We start from the raw sequence: 27,723 nt of genomic DNA, 5'->3' as shown, positions 1-27,723 counted from the left end.
GCAATAAGGGGCATCAACCAGTACAACACCATCGTCCACAATGTCAGCATTGACCTGATGAAGGAGCAAGATTCAGCTCTAAAAAGTCGTGCTAAGAATAAAAAGAATTTGTTATCCATAAAACGTGTCATGTATTCAACAAAAAAGACTTCATATTTTTTACTCATGTAGGGAACTGAATCCAGGTCTTCGGCATGACGAGTCAACCACGAGGCTACTCCAAGTTAGCCAGGACGGGAAACATCTGTCTGGCAATGACATCCAACAAACCTGCTGTAGTTTACCTCGCCTGATAGGGATAAGACAGTTTCTTATAAAACAGATATCATAATCAGCGAAGATCAGTTCTGCGCATGTTTTACTGCAGGAAACGTGATTCTGGAGCGGGGCAATCTTAACCACGTCAACATAAGAGAACTGTGTGAAAATTTGTTGCTTTAATTATCTGATTAGATGAACCAGTTTAAAAATGGTAGGCGATGAAATGCTAGGTGGGATTAAAAGATGACGTTATCCTTTGTGAGTGAGTGAGTTTTTAAGACGTTTTAACAATATTGCAGGAACACTGCCACGGTCAACAAGTGGGCTTCACATAATGTACTGATGCGAGGATTCGAACTCGGGTCTTCAGCGTGAAAAGCAAACGCATTAACCACTTGACTACCCCAACGCACCCTTCAGAAAAGAATTAAAGGACGTATCTAATTGAAACTCGTCACCTTCACCTTCATGCCCTCAACGACCTTGATGCTGACAAAGCTGCTCGCCTACAAGACAACGGCAGTCTTATGTGAACTTGGAGACAGACCAAGTTCATGTCGCCAAGAAACTGATGGAAGATGATGGGAACTATACTGCTGTCTCATTGCCATAGCAACACAACTCAATAACCCCAATTAAGCTGATAGTTTTCGGGACAAAAACAAAGAGGTGAGATGTGTAATTAACTGGATGTGGACCAGACAATCCAGTGATTGACATCATGAATGTCGACCCAGAAGTCAACCAGGTGAGAGAAACTGACAACTATATCCTGTTTGTTGCCCTTTTCTAAAAAACGTCTTAAATTAACAAATACACAAATGTTACAATACAATATACAATCTGAAAAAGACACGGTCTGTCACTAAATTCAGTAGAGGTCGGAAAACTGAACTAAAATTATTTGTGCACAGCAGAGATGATTTCACATTTGTGTGTCAAACGTTACAAAGACCCATCCTAAACTCACATGATGAAAACTATGCATGCTACACTGAAATTATATGTAAGTCAATATGGATAATACGTCTAGTGTCCGAATATAACTGGCACAGGTCTGTACGTTACGTGGTCAGTGTTCGAACACAGATCACTGTCGACATAAGCCTTTGATGATGGTTATTCAGTCCACGTGGTCTTACGTACGGTGACATTTGCTGTGATATTTCTACGGAACGTATCAGCAGGAGCTTGTTGTTGGAGGCTCCCAGCATGGCCTACAGAAGGCAACACAGAGCCTTATCGGAGGCAGATGGTGGGTAGATATGTGATATCCCACTGTATCTAGGTAATCACAGGCTGGAAATTGTGAAGAGGCAATAGATTCTGTATAATCACATTGAAGATTAACACGCCGGAGTTCTTATCTAGCTTTGAGACAAACTCGAGTTCAGTTTGTACAACGCCCTGATAAACGTGATTATGAAGATTTTACATTGAAACAATAGTTAGGATTCGAGAGGTTTAGGTAGAAACTTCTTGTTAATGGGCAAACGCGGGATGTTATATCACTTGATGTTTATCAGACAAAGAGAAACACCTTGCGTTGTTTGTTTAGTGAGTTAGTGTGGTTTTACGCCGCCTTTAACAATATTCCAGCAATATCCCGGCGGTGGGCACCAGAAATGGACTCCACACAGTGTGCCAATGTGGGAAATCGAACCAGGGCCTTCGGCGGGACGAGCGCGCACTTCAACCACCGCCTCTCACTTTAATGTGACTTGAAAGCACGAAGTAAAAGTCACAAACCAAGAAAGTTAACTTAATCAGGGCGATTCACTGATTCGGGGCAACGATAATGGCTTTTGGGCATCCTAATCCTAAAAGTCTTGAACGATACGATCAGTAACTGCTACCTGCTATGTATCAGTTGGCAATACGGTCGCATAACCAAACGGAAGCAACACAGATTGTATCCAGGTGTTCCACATGCAACAACCTAAAAATACTGACATGTGATATTATCCCCGCCAGTTACAACAGTTGTGTGTTCGGGCAGATCGACATGCGGCGGTTATCCAGTACACTAACGAGCATATGTCAAATTTACCTCGCAACCATGATCCGCAAAGTAAACACGCAAATATCATCAGCAGTTGAGTGAGTGAGTGAGTGAGTATGGTTTTACACCGATTGTAGAGGTATTCCAGTCACATCAAGGTGGGGGACACCAGAAATGGGGGCCACACACTGTGCCCATGTAGGGAATCGAACCCGTGTCTTTAGTATGACAAGCGAACGCTTTAATCCCATGGTTACCCCACCGCCTCTCATAAGTTGAACTGTACAACAAGAACACACAATTATCAAGATACATTTAGTATCTCATCTCCGCTATACACCCGGAATGACGGAACGTTGTCACCTTGACTCCGGAACCCCCAGCTGAAATTCAGTCTGTCAACTTACACGGGAGCCAAATAGTGGTGAGACATGTTATAAAATACATAGACAACTAAACAGCGCGCCTACAGGAAGATAGCCTGAATCCGTCCTGTTACCTACAAAGCTATTGATGTTCCACAAAAGCCACAAAAATCAGTTTACGAGTCAAAGTGGAGCGTTATGTCCGTACACAGAGGTCCGTGATTGATGTCGCTGGTGCGTAACCTTTGGCTAATGAGTTCCCCAGAGATGAAGAGCGAAGATCCGCGTTTCTCACCTGCACTCTTCAACCCGGTACAGAATACCTTCTGTATCTCGGGCTGTTGGAAGACAGATAGGTTCTTCGCGAACTACCCGTGAAGTATGACAGATTCTTTAAATAATAACCTAACTTGTCATAACCATAGAGACCACTTTCAACCTTATTTCAGATATCTAGCCTTGTCTACTTGAAAGCCAAATCACTGCAGTCTCAGTTGTTCAACAAAAGTCCATGAAAATACTGAGTTTAGTTTAGTATCGCTTTGCATAGTGTTACAGTTATGTCACAGTGTGCCTGGTTACAGAGAGTGAGTGAGTGAGTAATGGAGTGAGTGAGTGAGTGAACCACCAGACTACCCCCATCGAACCGGCCTCAAGAGATAGGAAAGCCCATGAAGATGCAGGTCCATGCCTTTCATTGGCAAAGAACAACGGTATCTCATGTAAATATATTTTCTTAAACATCTTATCGTATGATATTATTAATCAACAAACTGAATGTGTTTGACAATTTACAAATGTTATCCAAACCTAAAAAGCAGTCACCATTGAATTACTGTCTGTGTCCTTTTAGCCACCGTTTTAGCTTGGCAGTTTATATTATGTCTGGGCATTTACATGTATTTCCAAATAAGCATTGTTTATGCCATGATTAATAGGCTTGTCATATCCAGACGCGACTGTTTCTACCTGCGTCCCAGATCTTAGCTATAGGTGACAGCGGCTTGAAACAACACTCACTTACATCTGACATAGTGAGTGAGTATGGTTTTATGGCACTTTTAACAATAATCCAGTAATATAAATTCGGGGGACACCATAAACGGGCTTTACACAGTGAATTCATATAGGTAATCGAACTAGGGTCTTCGGTGTGGCGGGCCAACGCTTTAACCATTAGGTTACCCCATCTCCCCACCCGACAACGTTTCACTCTTGTAAAAGTGGCGATTTACCACTCTCACTCAAAACTGACAATCACTAAACTAGCTTGACTACTGTGAAGCGTTTTAGACGGTGGCGACAAAAAGCACCTACTCAAATCAGACATGAAGCAAAAGAGTTTAAACATCATCTTCTCAAATATGACACACTATTGCTCACTGCGGCGTACAACAACACTCGTTCAGATGTGGCATACTGTCAGCGTTTACATACTGAGTGAGTGAGTTGAGATTTACGCCGCACCCAGCAATATTACAGCTATGTTCTACCCCGGACCTTCACAGGTCGTTTACACACCGAAGAACTTAAACCTTTTGTTTGATACAAATCCAAAGCTCTATGTTTTGCTGAGACAGGAGTTTATATATTTCCCGTCTAAATGAGGAAAACGTCTTCATCTGTTTCCCGTTATTAAACAACAAAGTCACAACACGTGTCGATGTGATTTGTTTCAGGTATTTCTGCCGCAGTTCATCATCACTATACTGTAAACTCGTCAGACATCACCCAGTCTGTGTACTAGATCATTACAGTTCTAAACGACGTGAACAACATTCCATAGTCACGCCATCTACACCACAGTTAGTGAGTGTGTTGGATTTACCAATGCTGGAGTTGTATTGGAAAGAATGATTGGCTGCGTTTAGTTGCATTTAGCAATATTCCAGCTATATGGTGGCGGTCTGAAAATAATCGAGTCTGGACAAGACAATCCAGTGATCAACAGCATGAGCATCGATCTGGGCAATTGGGAACCGATGACATGTGTCAACCCAGTCAGAGAGCCTGACCACCCGATCCCGTTAGTCGCCTCTTAGAACAAGCATAGTCGTCTTTTATGACAAACTTGGGTTGCTGAAGGCCTATTCTACTCCGGTACCTTGACACCCGGGTTAGAACTCAGCAACCCATGCTTGTTGAAAAAGGCGACTAAAGGGATCGGGTGGTCAGGCTCGCTCTTTTGGTTGTCACATGTCATCGTATCCCATTTGCATTGATTGATGTCCAATCACTGGATTGTCTTGGCTGAACTCGATTATTTACAGAGCTAAATAACTTGAATATTTCTGAATGGAGCGTTAAACATCAATTTAATGACACATATGTTATGCCGTAAGTTTTTTTTAATAAATCTGTAACATTGTATTAAATCTTGTAATCCTGCAACATGTGAACGTCATTGTTCAGACATGGTTTCTAAACAGCAGTATATTTACACCGTTTCTTGGCAAAGGTGTAAAGTATAACATGCAGTATACGTGTGTATCGTACATTAACTGACAATATCCTTTGTACACAAAAACGTTGAATATATATTTGATGCTTTGCCAAAGTTAAAATTGGAGCTGATATACAATACACATACGTCAGTTCCTATAGGTTTAACTAGTAAAAACTCTCTTTCATAACACATAACACGAAGTGAAGCTATATTTCATAACCGCTATATCTCATTATGTCCCATTCTAAAAAATTTTTAACTCTCCGCCCCCACAAGTATCAGGATCTTTGGGGAGGAACGAAAAGCAGCTGATGGGGTTGGGAAGTGGGGATGGGAGGGGGAGAGCAACAGCTGTATTTAACGCTCTTGTCGCGTGCCAGTAACACGCTTCGCTGTTTGGAAACTATAACCCCTACATAAACACAGCCTGACGAAGGCGGCTGTACCGTTTACCAACTCACGGCTTTCTTCTACTATCGAAATTCGAGCCTTTTCTTTCAACGTTTTATCTGTTGCCATGGCAATGTGTATGGTACCTGGATGTTTTCAAAACAAGGAACTATCAGGAATTAACTGTTTTTCTTTCTTCTATCATACACTCATACGTGTTTCCCCGTACAACCATACCTTCAATAATATCTGAACAAAATGGATTTGTTACACAGGAACTAAATACCTCTATATTGCCATGGATACATGCATATCTTGGGTTAATCTACCGCAGAGGAAGCATCTGACAGGCTTGAAGTACACAACCGTAGTAACAGGAACAGACATTTGTAGGCACATGCAGCATTACATTACACTCTAAGACGACTTTCTAAAAATACCACCCCTCGAGTATTTGTGGACATAAAAACGTGCATATATTTTATCAGCCGTCTGTAAGGACGGGCTTGCTTTACATTTAACAGTATTCATGATTAGGAAAGGAAGTTACTGTAAAGATTGGCCAGACAAAGAAACGAGAGCTCAAATTACCATGCGGATGTTTAACGACTGATTTAAACGTTATAGCTCATTTGCAATACGCCAGCATCGTAACACAAGTATATATATTCAGTGTTATAAAGCCAATGACTTGTAGAAAATTAATTATCAGCTTGGACAACTTAATTTAATGCGTTGACGTGATTCAAACTAGCAGAAACTGAAGCCTCTTCAATGCATCACCTCTTCATGAAAGAATGAAGAAAATATGTATTCATGCAGTCTTTCTTCAGGAAGGGTTGAAGCATATATGCATCTATGTGGCATTCTTCACAAGAGGTTGACACATAGATGCATCCATGCAGTCAATCTTTAATAGAGGTTGACGCACAGATAGCATCCATACAGTCATTCTTCACGAGAGGATGACGCAAAGATACATCCATGCAGTCAATCTTTAACAGAGGTTGACGCACAGATAGCATCCATGCAGTCATTCTTCACGAGAGGATGATGCAAAGATGCATCCATGCAGTCAATCTTTAATAGAGGTTGACGTACAGATAGCACCCATGCAGTCATTCTTCACGAGAGGATGATGCAAAGATGCATCCATGCAGTCAATCTTTAATAGAGGTTGACGCACAGATAGCATCCATGCAGTCATTCTTCACGAGAGGATGATGCAAAGATGCCTTCATGCAGTCAATCTTTAATAGAGGTTGACGCACAGATAGCATCCATGCAGTCATTCTTCACGAGAGGATGATGCAAAGATGCATCCATGCAGTCAATCTTTAATAGAGGTTGACGCACAGATAGCACCCATGCAGTCATTCTTCACGAGAGGATGATGCAAAGATGCATCCATGCAGTCAATCTTTAATAGAGGTTGACGCACAGATAGCACCCATGCAGTCATTCTTCACGAGAGGATGATGCAAAGATGCATCCATGCAGTCAATCTTTAATAGAGGTTGACGCACAGATAGCATCCATACAGTCATTCTTCACGAGAGGTTGACGCAAAGATGTATCCATGCCTCACCTCTTCAGATATGCAGAGTGATAGTAAGTCACCTCTCCTAACATTTAGTACCAGAAATAAAGTCATGTTATTTAGACAGATACATTTACAAAAAATGTTTGGTTTGATTTCAGGACTTTCGCTTGTCGAATCTTTCCAGACTTGAGCTGACTTCTTTTCATATATTAACTTGAGTCTTGAAAACCTGAGTAGCCACCTATTCATGATCGTCTGATGTATTTACGCATCAGAAGGATCGCCTCTTCCTGATTACGTGTGTACCCATCCGCCTTAATTAGTTCCTAACAAACACAACTTATGCTCTTGGATAACACTCATTTCCACTCATCGCTACTTCTCCCTTCCCAAGTCTTCAGCTCGCTACACCCGATATAATGCCTTTTACCAAGTCGGAGTTCGCCCTGTTTTCTATTAACGCTCGCCTATCCCCTACGCCCTACACGTGCAGTCACATGGTGATTTGTGGGCAGATAGGTTATATGTGTAAGCAGGAAGCCCTGGTTTGTTTGGTTTTCGTCAGTGCACTAGTGGCGTATTATTTCAGTTTACGGAACATACATGTTCTTCCTCTTTTCAAAGAAACACCAACGCAGGCCCATTACAGTATACAGACCAGTCACACCTGGTTACAAAAACCTAAAATGAATATATAATCAGTATCGATCATCCTACAAGAAAGAATCCATTGTGCGTAAAATAGTAATGATGAAGTGATTGAATTTAGTTTTACGCCGCGTATATCAAAGCGGGAGAGGCCGAAATAGGCTTTACACATTGTACCCATCGGGGAATGGAACCCAAGTTTTGGCCATGACGAGAGAACGCTTTAACCACTGGGCTACCGCCACCGTCCCAATAGTGATAAGTATAAATAGGAGCAGATCAGTTAAAATCAACGAAGACACTAGGAGTTAGCGCAAAGTGAAAGTGCATTCAAACGGAAGGTCAATTCAAGAAAATACCAAGTCAAAATTTTAATCCAGAATGAAACAAAGAGAAAATAATCCTTATCGATTTTGGCATGAAAGGCATGATATTGCGAATGGGCCATTGAAAATCAGCAATGACACCAGATGTTCGCGCCAAGTGGAAGCGTCAGTGCAATAGTGCATTGACCGAAAGGTAAATCAACAATAGAATTAGTCACAATCTTTACCCAAAAATGAAAACGAAAATAGATTCGATTTGAATTAAAAGGTAAAATATTTGTGAAAATATTGCAGTTGAGTCAATGAAAAGCAACAACACCATGTGTTCGAGTAAAATGCTTGGAATATTGCCTCAAAATAAAACGACAATGCACAGCTTTACCTCTAAATATACACAGATAAACAAAAACAGATTATATTTAGCGCTAAAGACAAGAGATATGTGCCGAGGAGTCAGAGTTACTAGTGGGATGGTCTTGAGATAGTCTTGATGGGATGACAAAAATATACACTGCCTCTTTAAAAAAATCCCAATACTGTATCGGGTATATTGACTTAAATATTGGGTATAACGTGTCATATCGGACATCAATGTCTATATAGCACAGCGTGTGTTAAGATATACGCCTTCTTTATTTTTGTACTGATATATCAAGACTGACAATTTTCATATTGGGTATATCAAACTATATATCGGAAGTACAGAGTTCCATATTGCACAGATCGAATTACATATGAGGTGCGGCGGGGTAGTCTAGTGGCTAAAGCGATCGCTCGTTGCGCCGAAGACCCGGGTTCGATACCCCACGGACGTAAGCGCGGACGTTACCTACTGGAAACGTCAAATTATATATCAGGTATAAAAAGATATTAGAGACATATCCCATTTAATCGGGTATGTCCACTATATAAATTACATACTGATATAATCCTTATATCGACATATTAACAAGTATAACAACTGACATTAGGAGTAAATCGCACATCGTATGTATGACAACATATAGATAGGTTTACAAACCAGGTGAATCTATTATGACAACATATTTTCGTGTACGTCTCGCTACATGAAACAGGGAATTTCTGAGCGGATATGTCAAACTGGTTCATCCCAAAAGGACGTACGTCGACAACTCTAAAAAAAACCCAAACAGATCTCCCATAAGATAGACGTAATGAGTACACTGATTAGCTGAACCATGCTGTACACCCTTTTTTAAGCAATGAGCTGACCCAGAGTCACTACAAAGTAAAGTAACAGCACACACAGTGGTACGTTTAACAGATTTATAAAATCTACCCTTTGATAAATCGGGGGACCACTTTTGTATAAATACATCATACAACGTATCGTTTGTATAGAAATATACAAGGGTACATCCCATAACAAATGGGGTATTCCCTATTACTTATTACATAGATGCCATTTCATATCGTGTATATACTCTAATATATCGGGTTTATCCCGTTACATATCGGGTATATGCCATTACACAGTATACACTAAGAGGCTACTGCGGTATACATTGGGAACGTCGAAATACACACCTGGCTTGTCATATCACATATGAACATATCCCATTACATGTGGGGCATATCCAATTATATTTCGGGTATATCACATTACATATCGAGCAAAATCAAGCAGTGTATCATCTATGTGAAATCACAAAGAGGTTACTTTAACGCACATCGGGTACGTCAAAAGACATATCAGATATATTACATGACATATCCAATTACATCCCATTACATATCGGATATATCGGGCTACTTGTCAACTATGTCAAATTACAAACAGGTTACCTCACTAAACAGATATATCATATTACAAATCCCATCATATATCATTGCATATCGGGTACATGCCATAACATATCGGGTAAGTCAAGATACATCAATATAGTGTCATATTTCCCTCACAGTATATTACTGAATGGCGTCCTACCTCTGTTCCTACCTGCATGGTGGTGGGCCTGCTACAGAAGAACCTCACGTCCTCCTCCCACTGACTTGCAAGTGTTTAATGCCTAGCATCTGAAGCAGGCATCTAGATGAGCAACAAGATGACACAACTACAGTTCCAGTCCTACAGATGGACGAACCCTCGGTGCTGATGCCGCAGCACATGTATTTCCCTGTCTATGACTCACACATGAGCGCAAAAAATATGTTAATTACGACTCAGGCAGGTAACCTGACACCGTTTCCTTTCCATTGCAGGTCCATCTACCTGGAATTAATCACTCAGCTTCCCTCTGATGAGTTTATCGGGCTTTTAAGTTCAGTTTCAAACTATACACTAAAATGCTGACCCCTAAATTTCCAAATATCGCATATAATTACAACGAATCTTCAAACGTTCTAAATTGCCGATATTCCTTATAAAGAAACAAAAAATATATAATCACTATTCTTCCGTCTTCTAACTTTGGTCAACTGAATTCCAAGGAAATAATTACAGCATTTATGGACCAACAGGTATACACTTGAGGATAAATTGTCCTTATCACTCTTACAGGTGTCTTGTTCTACGTAAACAGGTGCGTATTTCCTCGAAACTTGTGTAACACTTAATTTGTACAATTATTTTCTCACTAGTCACGGACGAAGAAAGACCTTTCTACTAATAATCACTTTGACGAATGTAATGTAAGTATACTGGCGATACACGTGTGCGACGCTGCGCTGCTAATTAGTCCCAATATTCTACTGCGCATATTTTTCGTCACCATGATATTTTACTCCTGTACGTAACGTTCCAGATGCTGTTTGGTCAGCTCAACTGACATGACGCCACACAGTTCATTTTAGCAAACGCCAAAAGACGTTATCCATTCATAGCGTGGTTTATTTGTATTTTAAGGCAAAACGCAGCAATATTCCAGGTATATGTCAGCAGTTAGTCTGTCGTACAGACCCTGAAGTATATATATCCATGAAAACCCACGCAAGTCTAGAAAATGTGACAAGTCTAGATTTCTATAGCTTCAGGGTCTGTACCACTCTGCTGAATTCATAGCCAGTACGCTCGTATATGGCTAGTAATTATCAGTTGATCTCTAGCTGTTTAGTATAAATTCATGAAGAGGCTCCCCCACAGCTCCCCCATGGCCCCACACTTGGCAAAGACCTCCTGCCCTGTCCTCACACCACGTGGTACAAATCGATGGCAGTCTTTTCAAAGGGCTTTACCAGACGGCACAAAGTATTGTCCATATGAGTGACCTCATGTGAACATTTTCTACACACTGTGTGTGTTGAACATTTCCTGTTAACTGTTATTTGTAAAACATTTCAATCAAACTCATGGGTCTGTCTCACTACTTCCAATAAACAGTTTTCTCCTGTTCCATGTGATTTCAATCAAACTGCTGTGTATAATGCAGGCAGAATATTTTGATTTAACAGAAAAATTATATTTGATATCTTTGTTGGAGTTTTGGATACATCCAGTTTTCCAGCCATAGCATTAGTCTCAAGAGATGCTAACCCTGAGCTATGTGGTTGCGACACTTGATACTTCCCCTGAGCTGCCCACACCACACTGAGATGGAGTAGAGGTCCGTCTGGGTATGGTGATGTTGGGGGCAATATAAAAGTCCTGTCACATACACCTTCAGTGGCGTGTCAGCAATGGGTGATAAGAATCTTCGCATGTGTTGAGAAATTCCGAGAAATTATCGCTCTGCAGATTTGTTTAGTCTACGCATTATACAAATATTATTACAGGGAAATAGTCGTAGCTGCACAAACGACTGAAATCATGCACACGAATCAAGCAGCTTTCCGTTAGTTGTCTCTAACCACAAGCCTAGACGGAAGACGGAATCGTCAAGTAAGTTCGGCCATTAAAACAACGGTTTTTCTACAGTATTTAAGGCATTTCACTGGCACTGTGTATTCATTTCCCTGATATTGGCTATGGGAAATGTGAAGAATAACTTTCTGGACATATCAAATACTTCTTTGTGAATGAATGCGGTCATATAGTATTTTTTCACTTGGGTCAGATTATACGCACTAGTGCCTGAGTTTAGTTTTACGAAGTTTCTAGCAACATTCCATGAATATCACTGCGGGGGACACAAGAAGTGGACTTCTAGCAATGTACCCATTTAGGGAATCGAACCCGGGTCTTCGGCATGATGAGTGAACACCTTAACTTCTAGGCTACAACTCCGACCCCATAATTTGTGTGTACTTTCCTTTGCCCAACAGGACGTCAGGTAGTCCAGTGGTTAAAACGTCCAATCGTTGAAGACCCGGGTTCGATTCCCAAAGTGTAAAGCCCATTCCTGGTGTCCCCCGCCGTCATATTAATGGACAATTACTTAAGGCGGCCTAAAACCACACTCACTCTTTTGCCCTACAATGTATCAGCATTTCTGTCTGTACGGATACTGCATAAACAAGAACATGGGGGATAACAAAAACAGTATTGGTGTGCTTAAAGATATCGTCTATAGGTGCTCAAGGAGCCTCAGTGGCTGCCACAGTCACATGCAGTCAGGTTGAAGCTTCCGACCCAAGTGTTCTGTCCATACAACTGCGATCAACACTCCGTTGACTAGTTGACTTGTATAAAAATTGAAAGGTTTCCAGTGTGTTGTGAGTGAGTGAATGAATGAGTTGATATTTAAAGTCACACGGGCAATACCTCAGCCATATCGTGTCGAAAACAATTTACACAATAAAAATTATATAAAAAATGTGAAGACGACAACCTGTCGACGATATCGATGTCCTGTGTGTTCTAAGGTTAAGAAATAGTTTGCTTCTTCGTACATGAGAATTATATAATATGAATTTATTGAATAAGTAAGAGATACAGTCTTAAAGGAATAGCGATCCCTGTCACGTTAGTATAAATATGTTTCCAGTACATTCACGCAACCTTGTATTGACTGGTACTCAAACATCATGATCATTGACAATGGCTATGCGATCAGAACAGATCAATTGCAGTACCGAACAAATATATAGCAAAGTAATGGTTCAAATTAGTGGAAACTACAATGAGGTCTTAGCAGCTACCATTCACTGGTAGATCGTACACCCAGTATCCAGTATATTCGAACATTTATGTGAATTACATGTTATCCAAATCTTATGTTCATTGATTTGTTATTTTTTATTTTATTTTATTTTTTTTTTGTCTCTTGTATATCGCCGCACTCAACAATATTCTAGCTATGTGGCGGCGGTCTGTAAATAATCGAGTATGGACCAGAGAATCCACTGATGAGCATCTAGTGATCAACTGCATGAGCATCGATCTACAGAATTAGAATACGACAACGACAACATGTGTCAACCAAGTCAATGGGCCTGACCACCCGATCCCGTTAGTTGCCTCTTACGACATGCATGAAGACTGAAAACCAATTCTTAACAGGCTTTGTATACCACTATGACATTGCATATACTCAAAACGCATTTATAACTAGTCTACACGAGTATAAGATACCAACGATGTTTTTTGTATTGATGTTAATTAGCCCCCTTTATTATAGAAATTAAGATAAGAGACTATACAGTAACTCAACTTAAGAGCTAACCAGGGGCAAGGCGCCAACCTGATCAATACATGTCAGGACAAAAAGCGTCAACTATTTATGCATGTCTGAGAGGGAGATGTATTGTTGTGATTTTTAAAAAGCCGATGACTAACTAAGCACTGTTGGAGAACCACCAGTGACAGGTTCTCTTTCTGTACTGCTGCTGTCAGTAGGTTGTATTATATCTCAGCACTGACAAGTAGCTTTAGGTACGTCGCTATTTCTACCCCGCTGTACACAGCCTCCTAACTTGTGTCAAATCTATCTTTGAAGTAAATGAACTTTCTGATGTGGTTCCTTTAATGTTCATGTTCTGCTTGGAATTTGACTGAGACCGTTATATAACGGCGTCGTCGCTTTTTCCATCTCGCTGTCTCTTAAAACTTACTTTTATGTGAAAATGTATTTCCAGATCAGAAAGTTCAGAGGAAATATGCTTCGTTCGTAAGACGATATTTCATGCATAATTGGTGATTACTCAACACCGTCTGCTCGAAATATGCAGTACGTTTTTTCTTCTATACGGGATCTATAGTCCATAAATACTGCAGCATGTACATGAAAACACTGCCCCCTGTTTAAATAATCATTATATTCCAACTAACTTTTATCGTATATCCGAGTTTCTATAACATGCTAAGCTGTATTAATTGACTTCTGCTAAGATATTGCTGAAAGCGGCGTAAAACCCAACTCACTCACATATTGGTCGTTAAATCACAGGATTATGATGTCCAATTGCTTACTGACCGCTGCCCTTTAAGCATTTGCATTTGTAATGGGCGCAGTTACCCGTCAATTAGCCACATATATATGCAGAAAAGTCTATATTATGGCAAGTCGCAGCAGGGGACACCAGAAATGGGCTTCACGCATTGTATCATTGTCAGGAAACAAACCCGTCTCTTCGACGTGACGAGCGAACGCTTTAACCACTGGGCTACCCCACAGTCCATATTAAAATGGACAGGGGCAATGAAAAAAATACTTTGAAACTAAATCTGGAAATGATTTCGCTTGATGAGGTTGAATCACGTATGTAGATCGTACAAAAATGATCTAATTCCAACCTGCCTTATAAAATCTTTATAAGTACTTTTGAAATTAAAGACACATTGTCTGCAACTAATAACAAAAAGGGGATCAGGGCATCAGTGTTCAATCCCCCCGAAGGAGGAACAGCCTCGGAACAGTCGGCGTATGCGTGCGATTCCATTTCTTCGGTTATTGCCGGTTATATCTAATCCCAACCAATTACTGGCAGCGACGCGCCCCTACCTACGCCGCCTCTCATAAGTGTCAAAAGCTGGTTACTAGCAATATCACAGGTGAGAGGCAAAAACTAATTTAATTTTCCAGCTAGATTCTCCCGGATTCCTGACCTGATGAGGTCGTGCTGGCTGGCCTAACACACACTACCTTGAGGGAACTACAGCGCAATGGACACGTGGTAACATAACAAGTCTATGTTCCTACCAGATCGGCTATCTTACACCTCTTCCCCGTTATAACGAGTATTGTCTGTTCGATAGAAACAAGCTCCAGTGTTTTCGCTGTGCACAATCATATCCAAAATTCTCCCGTAGTGTGTTTCCCACTTTTGTTGCAGGAACGTAAAACATATTGTATACACGTGTTATCTAGTCTTTATTCATCATCATGCATCACATTTCCCTTTTGTACGGAAATCGCCCCAATGATAAGAGACCATGCCATATTCTGATTCAGGCTATCATATACATCAGTGTATATACACACCAGGACTGCTGTTCCACAACAGCGTCAATCTTGCTAGGTTCTTAACTAAAATATCAGTTGCAAATCATATACTCTGTGAACAAAAGACCCCGATAATCACCGTGCTGTCTTACGATACCATTGGGCAGTGTATAATGTTATTGTTTACTCACAGCCTAGTAACCTAAACCAAAGCTATATCCTTGATTCCATAGCACAGGGAAAACTAGTTCTTTTGCAAAACATAAACTTTCAAGAACTGTTTTCAGAGAGATGTGTTATGTGGAAATCGTACACTAACGTTTTCGCGAACACCCGGTGTCGTTACGGTTTAGTAGAGATTCATAAACACATGCTCAAGATGCAGTATGTTAACAGAGACAGTTTTCTCATATATTCCAAGTCTATTCGTTTCATGAGTACACGATGCCATCGCGAAAGTGGTTAACTTTAGCATTTGCTATATTTACACTTTCTAAATAAAGTACAGATTGTAGTGCTTCTGTCAGGTTTCGTCTCATCCGGGATTCGAACTCTTATTCGGAGAGTCAGGAACTTAATCGCCAGCAAACACCTAACATTAACAAAAGTTCTGCGATCTTTATTTCCCTGAGAATATGAAATATGTTACATTCATTTCATGCAAAATACAAATACCGGGGTACCCAACCATGATGTTGAAAGAAATGCATCTCATTATTTTCATACAACTTTATTTTTGTTACGCGTTCAAATATTCTTTTTAATTTTGTACTTAAGATTTACGAGCCCTTCATGCAATCTGGTAAGACGCCTTTTCATACTGACTAGTCAAGATGCTGCTTGATCCCTAGTACTTTTATCGCCCTTATTAAACTAAGACGTCTTCAGAAGTTTCCGTTAGCTTTTTTCATTTTTGTTTTCCTGTTTCTATTTTAGCAATTCCACAGGTGGGAGCTTGTTGTTCTCGAGAGATGGGGAGATTTCATTACCGTAAAAAACTGTACGATTCCAACATGTACATCTCCACCCGTGTTGCACCTACCCTGTGAAGTTGAACTGATTATTGTGGAATTCTGAAGACATGAGACATCAACAGGTGGGGTTACCATGGCAATGCGGGGAGAAGGTCATTTCTAACGTCACTATGCACGCATGGTGCCAACATTTCCTGTGCTGGATAACAAACAAAGTGGCTGCTGAGTTAGTCAGAGTGAGGGATCATCACCGTGCCACACACCAACCGGGTACAAGGTGCTCGGGGAGCATTGACTGTTGGCTTATTCGTACCTCGGCTTTCCGCTTTTTCTTTGAAACATTTTTAACATTTCTGATGTTTAAGGTAATCTTGCATACTAAATGTAATCGTAGTAGAACATACTTGGTAGTACTTGTTCGTCAGTTTTTATGTTGTATGTATAGACGGGGTATGAAACAAAAATGTCAGCAAGTCCACAGATATGGTTAGATTTAAAACTTGCCATCCTGACCAAATTTTACTTACCTCTCCACAAATATAGCAATTTACGTATTTTTACGAGTGAATTAATTAAGATTTATTATTGTGACGAGTCCCACTGATGGTGAAGTATTGGCTGACGTTTTCTAGAACATCTAGTATAATGTTGCATTCTCCCCAGGGAGTTGAGCTTGATAATACGATGTGACGCTGAGACGGACATTTAATGATGGAGGAGAACAAATACCAGCGCCTTGAGCAAGCAAGTTGCATGGATATGTGCGCTATATGAATATCCCATAATAATAATGGCAGTTTCATAAAGATCAATAAACTCATGCTCATCATATCATCGGACGCCTACAGCTATTTCTCAGTGTCATTGTCCTTTCTATCTGTTCAACCACCAAGTATCTTAACATTAGAAAAAACACCACAGTTGTATCGTGGTTGGTGTATCAGTTCTCCTGGTTTACAAAAACCTTTGAAAGACGACACGCGATGATTACCCCCGGCGTAACAGTATATCTGATGAAGATGGTATGTTGCATTTTGACTCATGCATTCTTGTACAGTGCATAATACACATGCATAACACACGTGCATATTAGTGTGCATGTGTACCTGCATGCGTGCTCATCAGACGGGATCTATCGCATATTGTAAGACATTTCGGCTCATCATCTTGGTATGCGAGCTCTGTTATGTCAAACAATGCCGTTTAAACGCAAAGCTTATGAGCTTCCCACTCGTTCAAACAGTCCTGCTATTAAAACACCGCACATCGTCAACGCCAGCTAAACTGTTGGGTACACTGTGGTACATCGGTTTATGGGAAACACTGATGTTTACCGTTTTCATATCTTTCAAACTATGTGATAGTACTAACCCCGAGTGCTTGAAAATATTTCCCTTTCAAACAAGCCAATGACTCCCCTTAAATTAAATTGAAACGCCCCATTGAGCACGGAGAGAACCCCATAAGTGAGGAAATCTTGAATTGTTTGAGTTTTTACATTCCAGAAAATGTTGGGAAAACAATTAAATGGGTTGTATAAACACGTTATTCATCTAGGACTGGAATACAAGCAAACGGTATTATCCTAAGTATGGCATACTACTCTACAGACAGTACATCGTATAAAACAAACAATTATGCACCAATTCAACTTCAAGTTAGTGTTCTTAGTCAGGAGTCAAAACGAACCCTTAAAACAAACAAGACACAACAAATAAACATACCGCAAGTTTTAACTTTTTAAGGCCAATTTTACAGCGGACAGTAGGATATAACTGTTTTATAGATACCAGACGCAAACACGGGTTTTCAACGACACATTCATACAGTTTCAAGCTCTAATTTAGTTTGAACACCTCGTGGAACATTGGACTTGGCGTTTATAAATTTATTGTTTGTCATTAAAAGAACTACAATGAGCGCCTGTCTATATACGGAAAGCTTCAATACTTGTGTTGAAAGGTTTATGTTTGTCTTCAACACATATCTAAGAGTATATTAGGTCGAGACATAAAATCAATATCAGTTCAAACAACGAGTTACACTTATTACTTCTTAAGTTAGAACCCGTACAGATCCGGGTTAGAATTGATCTTCAGTAAGTAGCCAATGCTTGTCGTAAGAGGCGACTATCAGGATCAGGTGATTAGACTCGCTGACTTGGCTGACACTTGACATCGTATCTTAGCTGCAAGGATAATGCTGATGCTGCTGATCACTGGATTGTGTGATCTAGACCTATTTACAGAACGCCGTCATATAGCTGGATTATTGTTAAGTGTGGCGTAAAGCTAAACCCACCCACTCACTCTAACACAACTGACATCATATGATGATCTGTGTGAATCGTATAACAGAACTATACGTCACAGGCACGGTCCAAGGAGAGTGTATGGCTTACACCCAACTAGGTAGATGACTAAAACGCGGCCGTTGTCGGCAGTAAACAACACAGACCGAAATGGTTGGATCTGTCTGCGTCACGAGTTGTTTTATGTACTGACCTCGATCGCACAGCGTGACGCCGTTGGTGTAACGTTCGCAGAAGAATGTGATGGATGTGTTCCACTCAGCAAGGAATAAGTCTGAATGAGTGGAAGGAAAACCAAGAATAACCACCCAGGTATGGTTCCGCGTTACGATCGGCAGGTATATGGTCTTCACTGACAAGGGTCAAATTGTGTTTTCACAGGAACCGCATCTCCCCAAAACAATTATATGATTGTTTGCTATACGCTGGCTGTATCTCTATAACATATGAAGCACGGGGTTTGTTTCGCCATACAAGTTAACATCAATCAAGTGTATTCTTGAATTAACTTCTAATCCTCCGAAACAGATCCAACGAAATGTTACTGGTGCACGAAACGGAGAATTCCATTTATACCGACGTTCACAATATTAAGCGTCCGCAAAGCGGGTTTCCGAAACAAAAGGGTGTATTAATGGTTTTCCGTAATAACAGGGTTCGCATTAGTGGGTTTTCGTTATAACATGGTTCGGATTACGGGTTCCGTTACAACAGGGTTTCAAGTACTAGTAGATTTCCGCCGTTACAAAAGTGTTGGACTTTCATTGTAAAAGGGTTGGGTTTAACAGGTTCCGTTATAACAGGGATCGAATTAATGGGTGTCCGACATCTGGTTCGGATTAATGGGTTGCCGAAACAGCACGGTCTGACTTGATGGAGCTTTACTAGATACTTGATATGCAAAATAAGGTGATACGTCCTACGGACGAAAGCATTTGCCCTGATGTCAAACGAATCGGTAGATGCTCTCTCCCAATTTTGATGTTTATCCCAGCTGACTGTTGGTTATAATATACACACTGTATATCTGTACTGTCTTAAGACGCGTATTGCCTGTGTGAATTCACTCAAGAAACGTTTAGTCTAACGCGCACGTGCATATTCTGATTCGTCTGCATGGCAATGTTTGAGCATCTTGGACTAAATATATACAAAGGAGAAGTATGTGCATAACAACGATATAAAAAGTCGTAGCGGATAAAACAGACGGACTATGTTTCAGTGCAAAGCAAGCAAAGAGGCTTGTAAAAGTTAGGACTGACTCTTAAATTATGGAAGGATTAACGGACTATACAACGTAGACGCCGGAGATTCGTCTCCCGAAACAGCTTCCTCAAAGGTAGCATTGTGATCAAAAGCATATGACTGGAAATCAGTGAAGGCACTAGGTGTTCGCGAACAGTTTATGTACTTCACAGCCATGTTACGTTTGACTTCATGCTACTCACATTGGATATGGTGTATGGTATACTCTCTCTACTTCAGATTTGCGTCAAAGGAATGTCAGGTTGATATATTATCCAATAGAAGAATACAAGGTTCACAGACATCCATGCAAAGGCAAAGGCTCAAATATTTAGAGATCGAGTCTATACCTAGAATAATGCCTACTGGGGCGTTGAACAACAAACCAACCAACCCAAGCACAAAGAGCTTCAAATGAGGCACGTTACCCATGTGCACATCGATCGTTGAACCGTTTTGACGATTATCTTTGATTATAAAAAATGTCCATGATAGAAGATGAATATACATCTGACCAGAAAACATCTGTTAAGTAGATGGCAAGGTTTACTTGCTCCACAGAAGTGCAAATGGTGACCGGAAGTTACCTCAAGAGTATCTTTCACGCCGTTTTTAGCAATATTCCAGCAATATCACGGCGGTAGGGGGCACCGGAAATGGCATTCGCACAGTGTACCCGTGTGAGGAACTAAATCCGGATCTTCGGCGAACGTGTTAAGACCCGTCGAACGTGTTAACCGCAAGGCTACCCCACCGCAACAGCACATCAGCGACTGTTCCTGGGGTCATGACGTTTGGGACCAAAACATCTATTTGAAACGTGTGTGTAATCCATAATACAGATCGCTGGGTTGTAATGGTGACGCAACGACCATACAACTTATTAATTAACCTGCACAGTTACTGGTGCACTCAGAAAATGGAGAAATAGCATTTACAGCTTGGAAATATCAAACTGGATTTCTGTGTGTTGAGGTACCATTACTGAGAAATACTGCCATATCATCATGCCAAAACGCCTTTAAGACTGAACGACGGATAGGAATCCCAACAAGATGTAAGCTTTCATTGAAGATACGCCAAAAACTGGTGACGGATAAACTATTCTATTTCAGCTGCTAAAGAGAAAACTTATTCTAGAGCGTCTAGATTTTCGAAACTATCTCAGCGCTAAGATAGTCGCAAGTGCCATACATTAACATTAACCTACGACTATCTTAGCGCTAAGAGAGCTTCGAAAATCTAGACCCAGGACGGTCGTTCCTCTTTCTGGTACGCCCGCCTCAGATAAAATCTTAATTTGGTCCCAGCGTTCCTGCGCTGTTCATCAAAGCGATGTTAACTCTTCGATTATCTCAGAACATGGCAAGTACTCAAGTTATTTATGACGCGTCTATATATCTTTTCAGCTGAATCTAGGTCAGAAGTCGACTATTGGCGCCAATCAGGGGATGCAGTCATGCTCAAGGGATTAGTTTAAGGAAAAGTATATATGTCATGCGAATGTATAATTCTAGTTCTGCGGTTCCTGGTCTCAGTGGAACACAAGTGTCAACGCTAGTATAGTGTCTACCTCTAGTGGCAACGGTTTTCTGTGTTGCGTCACAATGTAGCCAATATCGTTCAACTTGTATAATGTAACTTGACTGTAAATGTTGTGTTCAATTCTATAGCGTGGTGGTATGCATTAGAATTGCCAGTTCTGTGCAAGGTGCTTATGTTTACAGACAGTTTTTCTAACAAATGTCAATAATTGTTTCACGAACATTATGACAACGATTGCTCCGTGCAATGTACGCTCACGTCGCGTGCAGCTATCCCCTAGGTGAAAAAAATAGGTTTCCTTCAACTTCCATTCTCAGCTTCCCAGAGTCGGGCAAATGTGATTTCCATTGCAGAATACGGCCCTTGAGTGACGACATGATCATTCCTGTATCGTAGCGAAATTTAAAACACATGTATAGTTTTGAAGACACAAACTAACACAAGACACGGTGTGTGAGAGTGTGTAAGTTGTGGACTTACCCCGCCATAAGACTTGGGGTTGTTGTTCAGACCGCTGCCGTACCCTCTGTCATAGGACGGCTGGAAGTAGAGAACAAACACTTACAACACTGTGAAAGGTGAACCAAGGGACTTAACTACACGTGGTGCTACGTGTTAACACGTCATAACCTAAAGTGCTAACAGAAACGACAATCAAACAATGGCAATTGTAATACTACCTAATGAATTACACATTTGTGTATCGGAACGATGATGATCATAATCCTGGAGAGAATGTACGTTTTAAATTTTAAGTGTGTCTGTGTGGCGTTGTACAAGGCGATCTTTGCACTAAGGTGGCGTGACTCTAGGTAGTCTTAGCACTATGTTGTTTTGTACAACGGGACCCCGATCATCTTAGTACAGAGGACACAACAGTTCCAAGTCTCGTATCTGGATTCGAACCACGGACCTTCTAATCCGACATCCACACCTTGTTCTTGTGACCAGATAGCCAGATACAGTACGGATGTCATGGGATGACACCACGTCCAGCTACATCAGTGATGACAATGTCAGGGTGGTGTAATTGCTTATAAACACATGTGGTCATTTACTCAAAAATATGACATCGTAGCACCATTCGACCTCTGTGACTCTCGATCTTCTTACCTAGCATATAACAAATAGGTAAATAAGTGTAACAGCTTTTCTGTGATTGATTCCAACATGAAATCTATCAAGAAACACCATGCGCCGTCGGTGAAGGTAATACGTTCATGTATTCACGACACGTTCCAGTATGTTACAGCTGCGCAGTGTCGGTGAACCCATGGAAAATGTATGTCTGTATACATGAGGTGCGCTGCGTTCTGCCGTTCAGGTTGTCCATGCTGTCTGCTTTAACACTCCATATCATCAGTGTTTTATGTCCAAGACAACCATTGCAGTATTGATACAGTTACTAAAGTACATGACATGAACAGAAACGGAACGTCATAAACAGATTCGAACCAGGCTGTATGCGTTAATATAGAACACTACAACCACTGGGCAAGACCTGTACTGTATTTAAGACAATACATTTCAAAGCAAAAGAAATTAGGATACAAATCCATATGAACTTGTTGTGAGTTAAATGTTAAGGATTCATATGAAACACAAGGACCGGTCATCTTGGAGACACGTTACCATGCTGTAGTTGTCTTAATGTGTTATTAACACATCGCACGAACACACCAGTCTGTCTGAAAGAACGCTATAGCGATTATACACGCATAAATGTTAACATGCATGAACACTTAACTCACTAATTATCACCTTATTATCTGTAATCCAGAAACGTTTAACGTTCATAATATTCAACAAACTTACCAGTCGAAAGCCTCTATGATCCCATCTTCGTAAAAGAGCTGATTAATTTTGTAATTCAACTAAATTATATCTCTACCTAATAGCTCGAAAAATGAAACCCTTCTGAGAGCTTTTCCTCTTCAGTCGCTGGTTACTCTTGCAATGGAAATTAACGGCGTAGGGATGAACAAAAGGGATGTACGGAGGAGGTGTAATTTGTTTCCTTCCCAAAATATATATTGAGAGACTCAGTACTTTTTGTTACCTGGGTTACGGTAATTGCAGCATGTTAGGTGAACGGCGAGTAGCTGTTTGGGACGTTTCCAACTGTACCCAAAAAATGGCGTTGCTTTGGCACGTCTAACCAAAGACGTTAAGGATAATATCAGATGGCTGTTCAAACATGTTATTGTTTACAATATAATTCACAAACAGAGCTGATAAGAAATCCGATAGAGCACTCCTGTTGTGATTGAGCTCATTTCTTAAGTACTTTTTGCTAATTTGAAGTATTAAAGTAAAACTATTTGAATCTGGTGTCATCTGTGAGCATAGACTCGTAGATACGTCATAGATAAGGCATTAGCTTAATATTTTGAGAGAGAGTGGTGGCGTTATTTTCGTCAGGAGACTATTTTCATACTGATGATGTATTAGCAGTCGTTTCGGGGCAGATTCTGTATTCAAGTAATAAGGACCTATGCAAACATATCGCACAAGTGCGACATCACAAGGGATATGTATATACATACAATTCAGATTTTCTGCGATACACACCATTGATCGGCTGCAGTTAGAGTGCACTGTGAATATTAAATAATGGATAAATCTGTTTTGTAATTTTACATGGTACATGAGGTCGTGGCCGAAAATGTAGCTCCTAGTTATACCGTTCCTATTATATTATATATATATAGTCTGCTGCAGTGAAAACGTACCGATGAATTCACATGAAACAAAAGAGTGAAATGCATAAAGTGAAATTAAGATCGGGAATCCTCATAATTTTACCTAAGCATTTCAATCTAAGAATTTTCTTCAATAGAGGGTAAACGTTGTTTAACAAACGTTTCAAACCCCTTTAGACCTGTGAAGGTCCCGGGGTAGAATAGGCCTTCAGCAACCCATGCTTGCCATAAAAGGTGACTATGCTTGTCGTAAGAGGCGACTAACGGGATCGGGTGGTCAGACTAGCTGACTTGGTTGCCACATGTCATCGGTTCCCCATTGCGCAGATCGATGCTCATGTTGTTGATCACTGGATTGTCTGGTCCAGACTCGATTATTTACAGACCGTCGCCATATAGCTGGAATATTGCTAAGCGCGACGTAAAACTAAACTCACTCACTCACTCACTCAAAACCCCTTTATTTGTTTGTATTAAAAGAGGGTAATTAAACGAAACACCGAAAACAAGTAGGGTTGGTCAAAGTTACCGCTCATCACGTCCCGAACGTGCATTTGTTTCACTGTTCCAACTACCACACTTATCCCCTTGTAACACAAACAAATAATTACGATTTAAAACTATGATCGTTTGTTAAACAACTTTTATCCTAAGCTGAATAAAATGTTGATACTTAGACCTTCAATTGGCAATGAAAATTGTGAGGGTTTGCAATCTTAATTTCACTTTAATATATGGATATATGTTTTGGTTTTAAGTGAAATTCTCATCGGTACGTATTCAGTGCAAACAGACTATACATGAAACTTAAGAATATGTGAGGTGATAATTCACAGTCCAGTCAAATTATTGTGGAGTACGCCAGATATTGGATTTGCAAGGTGTTCGGTGTGACGAGTGAACGCTTTAACAACTAGGCTAGTCATTTGCATTTACCAGATATTTATGCATATTTTAATGTGTTTTAATTTTTTATCAGCATTCACTTGCATAAAGTCTCTGGTAACACATGAGAGTTACGATGGCTTTAGCGCTAAGATCTTTTCGCACAAGAGCACCCAGGGTCCTGTTGCACAAAGTTACGTTAGTCCAAAGGTAATCGTAGGATTTGCAATAGTCGTAGCGTTTAGATCGCTTAATGCAAAGAGGGTCTGGTCCCCGGACAGTGTCTTGTCTTTGTGAAGACATACATGATCTGGGGTGGTGGGGTAGCCTAAAGCGTTTACTCGTCAGGCTGAAAATCCGGTTTCGATTTCAGGTGTCCCCTGCTGTGACAATGATTGAATAATGCTAACACTGGCGTAAAACTAAACTCATTCATGATCAGGATCTGCCCTATCTTTGTCGTAATCCAACAGTTGGCCGTTTATAGAAAATACACTTACTCAGCAAAATCCGATGCACCAGCAGATGACGGTTGTATAAGGGATGTTTGGGGGAATGACCTTCAAAACCGTATTTATTTACACCTTGCGACACGTTGTTCCAGAAATACCAGTTTAATAAAAAGTTTATTTAGGTAGGCGTCAGTACGGTTAGATGTCTCGTTACGACACTCGACAGGAATTCACAACAAGTTCTAACAAGGTTATACATCAAAGATGCACTGGTTATCTGAACTGCATGCGGTAAAGTATCTGCAGATCTGTATCACAGCCCCACAGCCCTACGTCAGGTGTTCTCCGGTCAGTGGTGATTCACTGAGAGACAGGGCCCAGTCTCCGGTTATTTTACCCATACGCATTCCCTATAAGCGAGCTGTAATATCATACAACGTAATTGTTTCCGTCGCATCTTCAAAACGCCTGTCAAAAAGTCAAAGCCCCGTTCCATGTGGAGACACTATTCTCTATTTTACCGTAAGATTTTCGTCTTTGTCTAGAAATTGTATATGTCAGTCATTTTCTTCTATGATTTGTCGTGTAGTTTTCCCTTCCCGCTTCGTGTAATATAATACTCCAGTATTATATCAGTATTAGGTAATACTGTTTAAACACCCCTGATACCAACACGTACAGACTGTGGATGGCATACACAAATAAGCAATGATAAATAGAAATAAGGGATTAAAATGAGGAATTTTTATGATAAATCACAGATACCAAGTTCAGTCGTCACTGGTTATGTATACTTATTATTAGTTCCTTTATTAATATGGGAAGGGACATCTGAAACTGTTAACCTTCTTAATCAATAAAGTAATAATCTATTAAGTATGAATATTCCGTACCGTATAAATAAAAATTATATTGAACTGTTTTCAGCAGTTTCAGCGGAAAATATCAAAACGTAAATTGATTACAGTTGGTTTATACTTTCAGTTTGTCTTATGAACATTATCTTGGTAACGAAATGTTTCGTGGCATTTCTTTAGGTAGCGACAGTCGAAAGCACATAGGTTCGAATCTCTGTTTGGACAATAATTTTCAAACAAATAAATCTATACTTTAGCAATCATATATTGTTTTTTGTTTTGTTATTTTTTTTGTTTTTTTTTATGCTATAATTTACTTATATTTCAAATTTGAACGCAATCAGTGCAGAAGTAGATTTTTTAGGACATTCTACCGCAACTCTCATTATATTATGTCCAAATCCCGTTTATTATGGAATAGTATTTTATGGCTGTAATACCGGAGAAGGGATTAAGAGAAAATACCTCCGCATATACCGTTTGAGATCTAATCACGCATGCTGACACTCAGTGTTACACAGAACAACAGTGAACTAAAAACAATGCATAACACAGCAATATGAGAACATGTCATAAAACAACATATCATGTAAGAAACAAAACCGAACAAAATCGGACTGGGCTGCTCCAATGAATCTGAAAAGCTACCGAAATGAAACAAAACACACAAATCATTAGAACATTGCACTTCCGAACATGACCTGTACGCAATAGATGTGATGTGAAGAGACTGTGAGAGCTATTGGAGACGTCACAAAGGATGTACGTGAATTCATTTCATGGTTCAAAAGAATAAACCTACGCATGGTTTTGAGAAACAAACTGCTGATCAGGAGAGAATTTATGCTTCGAAACTGGATTTGACCAAAACATCCAATTATATCAAAACGTTACTACATTGAAACAGTTGCCAAAACGTCAAATAAGGTTCAAATCACGACTCTATATAGAATCTTTGAACGGCGTATAAAAGGGGAATGCATAGGAAAAGCAGGATGTATCGATGTCAACTTCTTTATTGTGACACACTTCTTTATCATACCATGACGTGTATGTCTGCTCCTTCATCTCATCTGAACAACACAACGTTTCGGAGGGTTTGCTTCTTGCTTCTTCATCTCGCTATGAAGTAGCAAGCATACACTCCGAAACATCGTATTATTCACAATTCGACATCCAAAAATTTTACTTTTCTAAAAACTATAATAGTACCCGTATGAAATATACAACCACTGAATACTTGTTTCTTGTAATTTCATTTAAGCCACCATAAACTAAATAGAGGATACTAAACGGCCTTCCGTGTAATACCATTTTTATTAAACAGGTTAATGATTTGGTATCAGACGAGCGAAAGCGAGTTTGATACTTAATCTTTAACGAGTTTAATGAAAATGGTATTTCACGGAAGCGAGTGTAGTATTCTGCTTATTACTCGCCAACATAAATTGACAGAAACTTCGGCGATATAGCCTACAGTGTGAGGACTCT

General features: G+C 40.2%; 1 protein-coding gene across 9 annotated transcripts in view; it reads right to left on the bottom strand.

Annotated features, from left to right (window-relative positions):
• The window catches only part of LOC137257338 (FH1/FH2 domain-containing protein 3-like), a 156,012-nt gene that overhangs the window by 83,420 nt on the left and 44,869 nt on the right, over positions 1-27,723 (bottom strand). For 8 of the 9 annotated variants that reach the window (XM_067794642.1, XM_067794641.1, XM_067794640.1 and 5 more), the window contains one exon: positions 21,817-21,876. In XM_067794642.1, coding sequence (XP_067650743.1) covers positions 21,817-21,876 — 60 coding nt within the window. Of the gene's footprint in view, positions 1-9,929; positions 9,989-21,816; positions 21,877-27,723 lie in introns of those variants that run through there. The other variant, XM_067794645.1, reaches the window with a different exon arrangement.

This window comes from Haliotis asinina, chromosome 12, assembly GCF_037392515.1.
Source record: "Haliotis asinina isolate JCU_RB_2024 chromosome 12, JCU_Hal_asi_v2, whole genome shotgun sequence".
In the NCBI taxonomy this organism is placed as follows: Eukaryota; Metazoa; Mollusca; class Gastropoda; order Lepetellida; family Haliotidae; genus Haliotis; species Haliotis asinina.
Note: the sequence above shows the minus strand (reverse complement) of the source record. Positions and strands in the feature narration are given on the sequence as shown.